The 12,959-nt window shown below is 46.2% G+C and overlaps 1 protein-coding gene across 1 annotated transcript in view; it reads right to left on the bottom strand.

The window, feature by feature from the left end:
- Positions 1-12,959, bottom strand: part of ERC1 (ELKS/RAB6-interacting/CAST family member 1) — a 132,146-nt gene that overhangs the window by 37,462 nt on the left and 81,725 nt on the right. Inside the window, exons 13-14 of the mRNA XM_044277489.1 lie at positions 8,902-9,037; positions 3,020-3,151 (exon numbers count right to left, since the gene is read on the bottom strand). Coding sequence (XP_044133424.1) covers positions 3,020-3,151; positions 8,902-9,037 — 268 coding nt within the window. The remainder of the gene's footprint in view (positions 1-3,019; positions 3,152-8,901; positions 9,038-12,959) is intronic.

Here is a 12,959-nt window from a genome sequence, read left to right as displayed (position 1 = left end):
CATAGAAAGTTATGCCCTATCCACAGATCAGTGGGGGGGTCCTACTGCTGGGATTCCCACTGATCATGAGAACAGGGGTTCTGTACTCAATGAAGCCCCCAAGAAATGGCTGAGCAGTTGGTCGGAAAAGCACGCCGCCTCTCCATTAATTTCTATGGGAGTGCAAGGGATAGCTGAGCCTTTTCTGACCGACTGCTCCGTTCATTTCAGGTGGGCTCCCGTTCTCGTGATCGATGGCCCCTTTAATTCCAATCTCCAATGGACATGTCTGGCATGAGGTAGGAGGCACAGGGTTGGCAGGGGTGAGGTGGGATGAAGACTTCTGGGCAATGTCCAAACATGTTTCATTGATCTGTGACCATAACACATATTAAGCAATATAGAGAGACACTCACATCAGAGGGTAACTTACTTTCCGGTATGAAATGCTGTGATGTTCATACTGGCCACAAGAGGTCAGTAGAGCAAGACAGTCTCCAGGGAACGCATCTCGTTTTACAGCCTGTTGTCACACTGAATATTAGAAGATGGTTCCATTCACATGACTGACAGTATCCATTTTGCAGTCTGTAAATTGAGGATCTGCAAAACACTGACACCAGCTGTGCGCATCCTGCGGTCCCGCACATCTGCCTTACGCTAGAAATTCCTATTCTTGTCCACAAACCGGACAAAAATAGGATATGTTCTATCTTTTTTGAGGGGCTGCCAAACGGACAGATGGATGTGGACAGCGCACGGTGTGCTGTCCGCATCTTTTGTGGCACCATTGAAATGAATGGGTCTGCATGTGATCCACAACAAATGCAGATTCGATGCGGACTGAAAATACTGTCATGTGAATAGGGTCTATTACTGTCAGACAGAGTATGAACGATGAGGGCCACAGGAATGGGGGATGGTTTGCAGGGCAATGGGCACATGGATCCAGAGAGGATGATCACAGCAGACAGGGCATGGGGTGCTCACTATACCTTGCACCACTTAAAGGCAGGATGAGCGGCATCATGCGGGGCTTCACAAGACAGCTTCAGACAGGCAGAGAGAGAGAGGAGGGAAGCATGCGATTACAGAGGCACAGTGTCATGCTGACGGCATAGACATCCTAATGTACAGGGCCCCACACACTACCTCCTTACCTACCCGTGCAGTGGAGCAAATGTAATGGACACAGGAACATGTTACCACCAAGCCAAACTGTGCAACAAAGCCCCTTACTGAGCTAAAGTACTGGACACAAGGGCATCTTGGGCATGCTTGTAGTTGTAGTTTGGCAACAGCTGGAGAGCCACAGGTTGGAAACCACTGCTGTAGGCCAATACCAGTAATACATGATGATATCAATGTAGTGGACATGTTCCTACGCCACACATTACCTCCTTATGTTGTGCATCACAGCCAAATTGTGTTCTATTGTAATGAAAGCAAGGACGTGTTCCCACTGAGCCACATACTGCTTCCACACAAACCTGTGTAATAGAATTAATGTAATAGACCCAAGGACATGCTCCCACTGAGCCATATTTCCACACAAACCTGTGTAATTGAACTAATGTAATAGACCCAAGGACATGCTCCCACCGAGCCATATTTCCACACAAACCGATGTAATAGAATTAATGTAATAGACCCAAGGGCATGTTCCCACCGAGCCACATAATACTTACATACAGACCTGTGTAATGGAACTAATGTAATGGACACAATGGCAAGTTCCTACTGAGCCACATACTACTACTTCACAAACCTGTGCAGTGGAACTAATGTAATGGTACACTTTACTACTAAGCCAACAATTCCAAGATGCAGGGTACAGCTGGGCTTCCACCTTCAGGTTTTTGAAGCCAAAGCTAGGAACAGATCATAAATGGTGGACATGTATAAAAAGGGAAAACACCCCTGGTTTGGGTTTTAAAAACTGCATTAAAAAAAACTGAACTAACCATTACATCTTCTCACTGAGCCAGCTAATCCATTATACCAGGTCATTCTTTTATCTCACTAAGCCAATTAGGCCACCATGTTCTCAGACACACCTACACAGGGCCTTGGCTTCCCACTTGCTGCAGTAATGAGCCCCCGTAAGCACTGTACAGCCTGAATAAGATAGACAACCCTCTCCACAGTAAAGACATGAGTGGACTCAAATTGGCTGTCCAGGCATACCGGGGTTTTGCAATAGCTGGAGAGTTCGGGTCCATTCAGACGGCCGTAGTGCATTGCGGATCCGCAATACACCCGGCCGACACCCCCATAGAACTGCCTATTCTTGTCCGCAATTGCAGACAAGAATAGGACATGTTCTATTTTTTTCCAGAGCCGCGGACCGGAAGATCGGGGGGGGGGGGGGGGGGGGGATGCGGATGTGGAGAGCACATAGTGTGCTCTCCGCATTTATTCCATCCCCATAGAGAATGAATGGGTCCGCATCCATTCAGCAATTTGCGGAACGGATGCGGACCCATTATACGGACGTGTGAATGGAGCCTAACAGGCTGGAGATCACTAATGTAAGCCAAAACTGTCATAATGATCTCAACGTAGTGGCAGCCAGCAGAATTTTGAATGTTGCTTTGGGTGGGACTGGAGAACAAGACACAGAACACTATATGAGTAATAGAAAAGTAAATGAAAAGAGGCAGCATATATAGAAATGTTGGTCAAACACACAAAATCTCAGCAGGATAGGGTGACTACCCTGTGCATATAGTAGTCACCAGATTCTGTCACCCCCTGATGGCAGATGTTAGAGGAAACAAGATCTTGGTATGAAGTGCATACATTTTCCTCTGTCCAATGCAGCAGTGCCCTACATGAGAAGGTGCTTCACTGCAGTTCCTCCTTCTTTTCCTGTTGCATGAATAGAATGCCAGAACTACAGTAAAGACTGACAGAGAAAGTTTGAAAAAAATATATAGAACTTCTTCCCCCTTCCTGGAGGACTGTGCTGAGTTCAGAGGGGCATGTACATAAAGCTTGTAGTAAACAAAAACACAATCCCCAGCACCCGGCAGCTGACCTGCTTCTGATAGCTGCCTCGTGCGGACTCCTCTTGGGCCAGCACCATTTCCCGCTCAGCAGTGATCTGCACGCTTTCGCGCAGAGCCTCCTCCAGCTCTTCGATGCGATCGTCCTTCTGGTGCATGATGTCCTGCGGAGAGGAAGGCAGATTGTGAGGCACGAGGTTCTTGGGTGTTAGTGCATCTAGAAAGGTCAAAGAGACCTCAGCAGAAAGGAGACCGTCAAAAATGAGGGCGTTCAGGAAAAGCAGGAAGTTAGTGGCAGAAGGCAAGTGATGAAAATCAAAGATGGCATCCTGCGCAAAAACAGGAGAACCAGTCATAGTATTAAAGGTAAGAAGTCTCAATGCAGAGCAGGGAGGACAACAGAGAAGATGAGAGTAGTTAGTAAGAAGAGCGGTGGAGGTGGCTGATGCGTACAGCCGGTGTTAGCAGAACATTAAGAGACATCTCCGATTAGTGAAGTAGGATTTCGGTAATTAATTAGGATTAACATATCCTGAGCAGAGGCCAAGACAGAATTTAAAGGGGAAATGCACATAATAAAAAAAAATCAACACCTGAGCTACCAGATCCCACAGATATCCAAAGGCTCTATGGAGCTCCTGAACCCCTTTCAGCACTGCTTGGGAGACATGTCTGCTCCCCTCACCCCACCATGGTCCAAGAGTGGCTGTCTCGACATGACCATCCATGTTTAGTTGGCCACATGACACTGGTCGGAGAAGTAAGAGCGTAAGCTCTGCAGAATACATTCATGTTCTCCAAGTCAACCAACTCCAATGGTTAGCCCTGTGAGGAGGCTGCGGGCGAGACCCCAGCACAGGGGACATAAATCAAATCCAGATGCGGGTGTGAAGTGGATTTCTCAGGAGCGCGGCTGCGGGGATTGTGTTACATGGAGGGTCTTGCTATTATTATTACACGGAAATGGTTTGTGTTAAGTCTTTGGGTTTTTCGCGGCTCTTCAGCTCAGGAAACGCTCTTGTTTGATGTTCACCTACACACGGTCGGGATGAAATGAAGCTAGATCTTCAGGAAGTCTCCCCAGGCACCCCGAGCCAAGAGCAAAAGACATGGGGGGGGGGGGGGGGTTGCTGAAAGTGAACATGTTTAAGTAATAAGTCTGGGGTCAGCTTGCAGAGTCTAGCAATGCGCATTCACCAGACATTTCACACAACATGGGGCTGTAACGGGGGGACCAGGTAGTGGACCGGGTGAGGAATATCAATTCTCTGCACAAGGTGTGCGCCATAGAGCTGTTATAAGCAGCTTTCTGCAGTCCCTCAGATGATCCAAGATGCCTTGTGGATGATACCTGCCCCTCATGGCGAGAAGATATTGTGTAATGAAAAGTTCTTGAGGAGGCATTGGGGGAAACTGGTGTAAAGGAAAACTGGCTTAGTTGCCAATAGCGACCAATCAGATTCCAAATTTCAATTTCAAAAGGAGCTGTGTAAAATGAAAGGAGGAATCTGATTGGTTGCTATAGGCAACTGAGCCAGTTCTACTTTAGACCAGCTTTGATAAATCTTCCCCATTGACTGTGTGTGTCAATGTCTCTTTTCTGTGATCCTTTAACAGAAACCATTCCTCACCTCATACTTCTTAAAGCTCCGTGCACCAAACAGCCTGGACTCCAGACTGATACATTTTCCCTGCACTGATACATTGCAACAAACTACCAGAACAGGGGAGAGATTTGTGCTGCTCACAACTGTTAGAGATCCTGAGCAGCAGGCGGTATTAGGTGTGTGTATAGGTTTTCCTCCTTTGGATGTAAAATGTGTTTCCATTCACTGACAGCAAGCAGAAACTAACTAAAGGAGATAAGTATATTAGAATATTGCAGGATCTTTTGCAATTCAGTGATGGAGTTGTAAATAGATCATAATGTGGGGATGATCTTCAAATGAAAAGAACATTAAGCCATAAATGAAAAAGAAAAACTTTCTCTGTCTGTACTATATGAGAGCCGTTCCTGGAATGAGTGCACCCCTCCCGCTCCTATTGTTTGGTTCAGTCCATTGTGTGTTTTTCCTTTTCTTCTGTCATCGCTTCCATTAATCTGCTTGACATGATCCAGCACTACAGAGGGCTCAGATCACAATCGCACAAAGTAAGAGCCCCCTGCCAAAAACCAGGAGGGACGAGCTGCAGGATCCGGGGATTCCTTACACAGAAAGCCGTCAGTCCAATCATCCCTTAAGTCCTTGTGCACACGACCGTATCTGTTTTGCGGTCTGCAAAATACGTATAATTTCCGTGTGTAATCCACATTTCTTTGTCATGTTAATAGAAATGACTATCCTTGTCTGCATAATGGAAAAGAGCAGGACATGTTCTGAAATTTGCGGGGCGGAAATACAGACACAGACAGCATACAGAGGTTATCCTTTTTTTTTTTTGTGGACCCTATATCCATTTAACTCGTGTGAGTGAGGGTCAGTCGCAAAATGGAGTGTGACGACGCTGGTGATGGTATCAGACCAACTGTGCCCACCTTAAAGAGAAACTGTCAAGCAGGTTTAACCCTATTAAACCAGGCATAATGCCCGGTAGGGTTGATCCTTCTCAGTATAACGATACTTCATTTATGTTCCTCCCTTGTGATTTTTATGACAAAAATATTTATATTTTATTAATATGTAAATTAGATCATCTGTACACCCAGGTGCAGGCCTAAACCCCTCTGAGCACCACAGTTCCACTGCCCCCCACACTCCCCCCACCCATCTCGCTTGAGCAATAGTATAAAATATCAGCGCATGTGCACTGCATATGCTTCCCCGGCAGCACAGATTACTACTGTGTATGTGCCAATGACGTGATACTCCACCCAAAAGAGGAGACGCTCTGCTTAATTCGGGTGGAGGATGACATCATCATTACCGACGCATGCACAGAAGTCAGCTGCACCGACAGTGTAGACTACGGTGCAGTAGAGATGGCTGGTCCTGTCATTCAAGGGTAGAGTGGAGGAACTTCAGTGCTCCATGGGACTTGGGTCCCCCCTCTTGGTGAACCACAGGAACGGCAGAGCAGAGGAACATAAATGAAGTATCGTTTTACTCAGCAGGATCAATCCTACCAGTCATGCTTTAATTCATCCATGCATCAGGTGACACTTGACGTTCTCCAGCTTCCTGTGTAACCATGTTCTGCTCACACAGCTCATGTGTCTGCTACAATGGTCAGGGTGGGCTTCGGCTTATTGGTTTCATCAAAAACACAGCAAGCAGAGATACTGGAAAATGACAAGAAATGTAAAGGCATTGAAAGCTCCAACGACACTTCATCTGTCAGATTTTTTCATTATATATATATATATTTTTATTTATTTTTTTGTCTTTATAAGTCTATGGAGGGAGATATTTATTTTTTCATAAAACCACTGGTATTCCTGGAAACAAACAGTGCAGGGTCAGGTCCCACCGAGACCGTGGCATTGTAGCATTCATTCGACTAGACGTCATCTGAGCTGCTGTCTGCCGTTCTCGGGGTGACAGTCTTCGAATCCATCGGAGCAGCATTCATCCTGCGACTTCCTGGGCAGCGCAAGAGAGGCCCTGGGCTCAGAATAAGACATATCCAGTAAACTGCTCTGTTTGTCCAAAATAAACAGGCTGGGTGAGCTGGAGATGGCCCAAACCGCAAACCTTGCGCTGGACACCTTGGCCCAGCGCCAGCTCTGTGAATCAAAATGGCCGCCTACGGGTCCCTCAGTGAGCTCTGTGGCGCGTCTCCAAAACCACCATCCCTCAGGGACCCGAATTCATCCTTCCAAACACAACAACCTGAGACACAGAGGCCAAGCACCTAAATCACAGGCTCTTAGAGAGGGCACGGAGAGCCCCCGCTGGCTAATTGGAGACATTTTTCAGGGGCCCTAATCCGTCTCTCGCGTTGGTCTCAGTGAATGGAGCCTCTGTCACTGCCCTCCGCCAGACACTAATAGGAAAGGCTTCAGGGATGTTCTTGAAATATTTCCATCCTGAGACTGACAAGCAACGAGACCTTCTAGAGAGAGGCAAAAACCTCAAAGTATCTTTAGGAATTCTTCCAGAAAGAAAACTCAGAAGTTTTTTTTTTTCCATAAAACAAAAACATTTTTAATGTTCAATTTTGATCCTAGGTTGAAGCCGTCGACCACAATGGGCAGATGCGTCACCGTGCATGTAATATCCGATCTGGGGAGGGAGAATGGCCTCCATCTTTTGGTTTTGTGGGTTAAGAATGTGTCACCTCACCCCCTTCTCGGGCAGCACAGAGCAGGGAGTGTGCTGCGAGGGTATTTATATGGCGGGACGTGCAGATGGTCTCTACAGGAACATGCTGATCTTATTTTCCGAGGTCTTCAAATCTTGTGCTATTAATTCCGGCCAAAACCACAAAGACCAGAAGATTTCTAAAACTGGGTTTTCTGTGAACTGACCCCAAACCCAAAACCTGTTGGCTCCAGCACCTAAGCTATAAATCTATATATACATAGTGCATGGTTATATAGAGCCACATGCGCTGACGTGAGACCATTCCTATGCTTCTCCTTTAGATTTGTGCAGATTTGTTTTGGAATAGATCATGTATTCGATTTTAAGCACTTGGGGCAAAAAAATAAATAAATCAGATCTACATAAACCAACAAACACCAATAAGCGAAAAGAACCCTAATGCAGAGTTCATTCATCTGGCGAATATAAGCCGCAAATTCTTTAATACTGAACTTGATGATCTGTAAACTCTGAGAGGGGGGGTGGGGATAGACCTAAAGCAGAACTGGCAGGAAATCTACACTAGTGCCACAGTGAGCTTCCATTAATCCGTACTGTGTAAACCAGACCTAAAGGAAATCACTTGATGGCCTGGCAAGAACAAACTTCCTTCAATCCAGAAACCGATGATCTAGAATTCCTGGTAATTCTATGCAAAAATAATCCTAAATATGGATTACAAGAAACCGCTCGATAATCTGGAAAAACCATCTGGGAGGCAAATAGTGAGCTTCCATTAAGCTGGAACGATGTTGGGGGGGGAATGGGGGGGGGGGGGGTTTCTGACCCCCTCAGGCCTTAAAGCTTGCATCAGCAGTAAGGAGCATCACCCCGACTGCAATAGATGCTATGTGGGGGTGTATATGAAGGCAGAAACTCAGCATCGACCCCTATTCATCCAGACTGCTTACGTATCTGACACAGCTGCTAGAAGTAGAGGGATCAGTTTGCTAGTAGTGTCCTCCAGGAGGGATGAATTTTCCACTTCAGGACAGCAAGTTCACAGAGCCCACCACGGACCCCCGAGAGAGGGGGGGGGGGGGAGGAGGAAGGGGCTTCTTCCAGACTTCATTAAGTGGAAGCCGCTTCTTCATCTCCAAATGAAAATATTCCGCTCCGGCTTTCTAGTATATGAGGTATCAGGCCGATTGCTGGGGGGGTCCCCGTGCTAGGGGAGTATACAGAATTAAGCAGCCCCCCATATCCCTACACACAGTGACCACATCATAACAAGGAGGAAGCTGGAGAATAGGTTATGTATCCACAAGAGCGGATATTAATTAAAATAACAGTCAGCACATTCCCCCTCCTGAAATACTCTGTGCTGCTGAGGACCCTGCTCCTTCAACAGCTCCCCGCTTGATTCCCCTGATTATGTCATCACGCAAATAGCTGCCCATCAACATACTCTATCAACATACCAGTCTTCCGAAATGCTCTACATTACTGGAGACAATGCTCCTACCAGTATGTAACTCTCTGTCCCCGTTCCCCTCTTTACAATTGGACACTGCCCACCTACAATAATCAGTGCACCTGGTTCCTGAAATACTCTGTTCTGCTGTGTGAGAGTGGGTGTGTGTGCCCTCTAATCCCCAAAATGTTGCTACCTGCAGCTGCTGAGAGCTGTCGGTCAGGTTGTCTTCCCTACGTCTCGCCTCGTCCAGAAGCTGGGCATTTTTCTTCTTCTCCACCTGCTCCTTGTGTTTCAGCGTCGCCACCTTCTTACTCTGGTCCTTTATTTGCCTAGAAGTAAAAAAAAAAAAAAAAAAACTGTTAAGTTCAGGGTTCCCTTTCCTATTTGTGGGAAAGCTGGGTGATCATCAACAGGGCCGCTCATACAGCTCCTACTGGAGTGACAATAAGCTTTCCTATACTCAAGAGGTTCCCAATAATATTGCCACAGTTACAGTTTTCTTAAGTGTCGTCACCCAGCTTTCCCATTGCCCTGAATGACAACCCCATTCTCGTTTAATTTAGGAGTCTGGGAAATCTGGGTGAGAGTTGTAAGGTCACCATCAAAGAAAAGGACATAGAGAATTTCAATTAAACCTATGTAACACTAAAAGGGGGTGTGAATACTTTCTAATTCTTAAAAGTCAAGCTCCCACGATGGGGTGTAGATACTTCAGGCTTACAGAACTATTCCAGTCAAGTAGTGGTGGGTGGGGGAAATGATTTAAGCAATGAGGGGTCAGCTGACGGATTACACTCCAATCCAGTGTGGTTTGGAAATAGACGTTCGGCTGAGTGTTCAGGCCAACCCAAGTAAAATTTAGCTGACATGGCCGCTGCAGCCGACCCTGCTGGACAGAGCCCAGGTCTTGCGCCCTCTAATTAACCATATAACGAGTCAGAAATATCTGGGCCAGGGAGAAGCGGCTCATACAAACTGACCAATGAGTGTGACCATGAGTAAATGTTACACTTAAAACTGCACAACACATTGGGGGTCATTTATTTTGTTAAGAAGTCCTACCCCAGTAGTGAGCGAGTGGCAGGGGTCGGGCCATTGGCCATGGAACATTTATGGCTGGAAACAGACGCAAGAGAGGAGTGAATGCTACTCCAGTCAGGGGCTGGCGTAGTTTTACCTTTAGGAACACTGAGTACCAGAGGTGCGCAAAATTTATGACGTGATGAGGATGGCGTAAAAATGTCCCTGCGACAAAATTTTGTTGCACAGGCGTATAAAAAGTAATCAAAAGGTGTCGTGTGACTATTAATGATCCCCACTGACTTAGTGATGGTTTAGAGCAGGGATGCTCAACCTGCGGCCCTCCAGCTGTTGTAAAACTACAACTCCCACGATGCCCTTCTGTAGGATGATAGCTGTAAGCTGTGAGGGAATGATGGGAGTCTTAGTTTTGCAACAGCTGGAGGGCCGCAGGTTGAGCATGCCTGGTTTAGAGGGTATGTCAACAGGCACTTCATCAGTGAGAGTCAGTGGGGTACAAGACTTCAGTCCCTTAAAGGGCAGGAATTACATGGGACTGACGATTAGTTGCAATTTTGAGTTGCCATATAACCCTATTCTACAGTTATACAAGGCTGTGAAAGGGTCATGGGGCCGGTAGTGCACAGCCAGGACTCTCCGGGTGACCCTCTCGCCTCCACACAAAGGGTTTGCTGATGGTTCTGAAACACACAGAATCATCCAGGGGAGTCGGGGCACTGACACAATGAGTGACCGGTCACAGGACAATCGGTGACTGTGGTAGCCCCAACTCAGCACAAGTTAGTGACCACGCTGACAGAGCAGGGGACAGACTTGCCATCATTAACCCCTATGTCTCCAGCAGTCAATTACCAGACTGTCCATTTGTGGGTGTCAGGGGTCACGGCGAAATTCAAGGCTCCAAGTATTGGGCTGCTTCTAGTCAGAGTTATTCTACAATTGGAGAAGGGGGCTCTCATGCCACCAACTCAATGGCGTGCGGCCAGGCATTTATGACTGACAAACCTCTAATGAGGGGCAGCACTGCACCATGGGACATGATGCCCCAACACAGCAGCATTAATGACCCCCATAAAACAGAATGATGGTCAAGGGGGAAGCTCAGTAGAGGTGGATACTCCAGCTTATGCTGAATGGCGAATGGGATGATTGACTCTTTGGGCAAGTGAGGTTCAGTGGATGTTGTTTAATGGATCTTAAAACAACCCAGCAGCCCTGTAATGCCTCCAGCTGATAACCCCCCCAAAACTGCCTTCCAACAAACCCATCTCTGGCTGACAACATCCCCCAACCTGCCTTTAGTTGTCAACCCTCCCACAACCCCTCCAGCTGGCAGTCACCAACCTATCCTTTGGCCGACAAACCCTGGTTTGCCTTCAGCTGAACAAAGATCAGCCATTACCCCTCGACTGCCTCCAGCTGACAACCTAAAACCTGCCACCGGCTGACAACCCTTCCACGTCCCTTCTGAATTGCCTCCAGCCAAGTGTGGTTTCATACTTCTCATATACTGTAAATCATAAGTATAAATCTAAAAAAAATATATAAATCCATTCGCCATATAATCTGGTTCTGTTGGGTGATGACAGAGTTGCTGGTGGTCCCACCGCCTCATCTGTCATTCCCCGCTGCGCATTAATCATTATGTGAGGTTTGGGAGAAAACCAAAAAACATACAGAAAAGTCGGGAAGAAACCGCACAGATAACAGGGGCTTTTAAGCTGGGCCAGGAGCAGCGGATGCTGTATAAATGACCTGACCGCGGCTTCCCTGAAGATACATGTATGATCCCAAGGTGTATAATGACCCACAATCCTCCACTCTGCTTACTCAGGGTACCTGAGTTTGTTACAATGTATCAGCACAGGTAAAAACGTTTCAGTCTGGAGTCAAGGCTGTTTAGTTGTAATCTATCATCTGTTAGAAGTGTTATAGCAAACATTTCCAGATGGGAAGGAGGGGGGGTCACCACAAGAGAAACTGTGAAGGCCACTTTTCTTTGGTGGAACCTGCACTCTCTGGCAAGTCAATAGGAAATAATTTATTTCCATGACTTTCCAGCTTGACTGTGGCCTTTATCTTTATCTTGCTCATGGGGTAGTACTAATCAGAAAACACCCCCACTTTAATTTACAAAACTCTTCTCACCCCATTGAGCGATACTCAACCATGCCCACTAGCAGACAATCAATTAGAAATATACAGTCCCATCTGACTTGTGGCACATACCACGATGCAGGCACAGACAATATGTCCAGCTACCATTAGACCTTGTTTATTTGGTTTGCGTCATCTGAAACCCCTGGCCGGTAGTAAAACAGCCGGGATAATGGACCTGTATACAGTGTGGCCGCACTAATACAGAGAAACATGAGCCAAGACGTGACAGGATTACCGTGGATCACTATCTGGAAGTTGCTGAGCTGGGGACTGCTAGGTAGTGGCTTCACCTGGAGGTCATTATAAGCAGATAATGATCGAGTGGACACACAGGTTGACAGCTCCTAATGACTGGGAATTATGGGTAATCCAGCCGTGCCCAAGAACATTCCCTAAACCTTCAACTCTGGGAATTTTAATCAACTGAGAGCTGTCACTGTGTCACAGCACCAATTATGAGATCCCCCACCAGGGACAGCAAGCAGAAATCTTGAAAATGGTGAGGAATTGAAAAACAAAGAATAGTTAGAAAGTTACAGAAATATAAAAAAAAAAAATATATATATATATATATATATATATATATATATATATATATATATACATACACACACATATACACACACACACATACACATATATACATACACACACACACACACATATATTCGTGTATAAAGGAAATTACCAAGCAAATTACCAAGCAAACACAGGCTATGTTCCCACATAAGGGCTCATGCACACGACCGTATATATTTTGTGGTTCGCAAAAAAAAATTTTTGGGACATCTGTGTGACGTCCTTGTTGCATCATTTTTTTTTGTGTGTACATCCATTCTAACAATGCCTGTCCTTGTCCACAAAACAAACAAGAATAGGACATCTTCTCTTTTTTGGCGGAATTGACTTGTGGACACAGAGAAATAGAATGAACAAGGAGTAATTTTAGTTTTTTTGCGGACCCACTGAAAAAATAACAGAACGGACACGGAAAGAAAATAAGGTTGTGTGCATGAGCCCTAAGGGACACAAGCCCAGTAGCCGGAAAAG

The sequence above is a fragment of the Bufo gargarizans genome, chromosome 2, assembly GCF_014858855.1.
Source record: "Bufo gargarizans isolate SCDJY-AF-19 chromosome 2, ASM1485885v1, whole genome shotgun sequence".
Lineage (NCBI taxonomy): Eukaryota > Metazoa > Chordata > Amphibia > Anura > Bufonidae > Bufo > Bufo gargarizans.
Note: the sequence above shows the minus strand (reverse complement) of the source record. Positions and strands in the feature narration are given on the sequence as shown.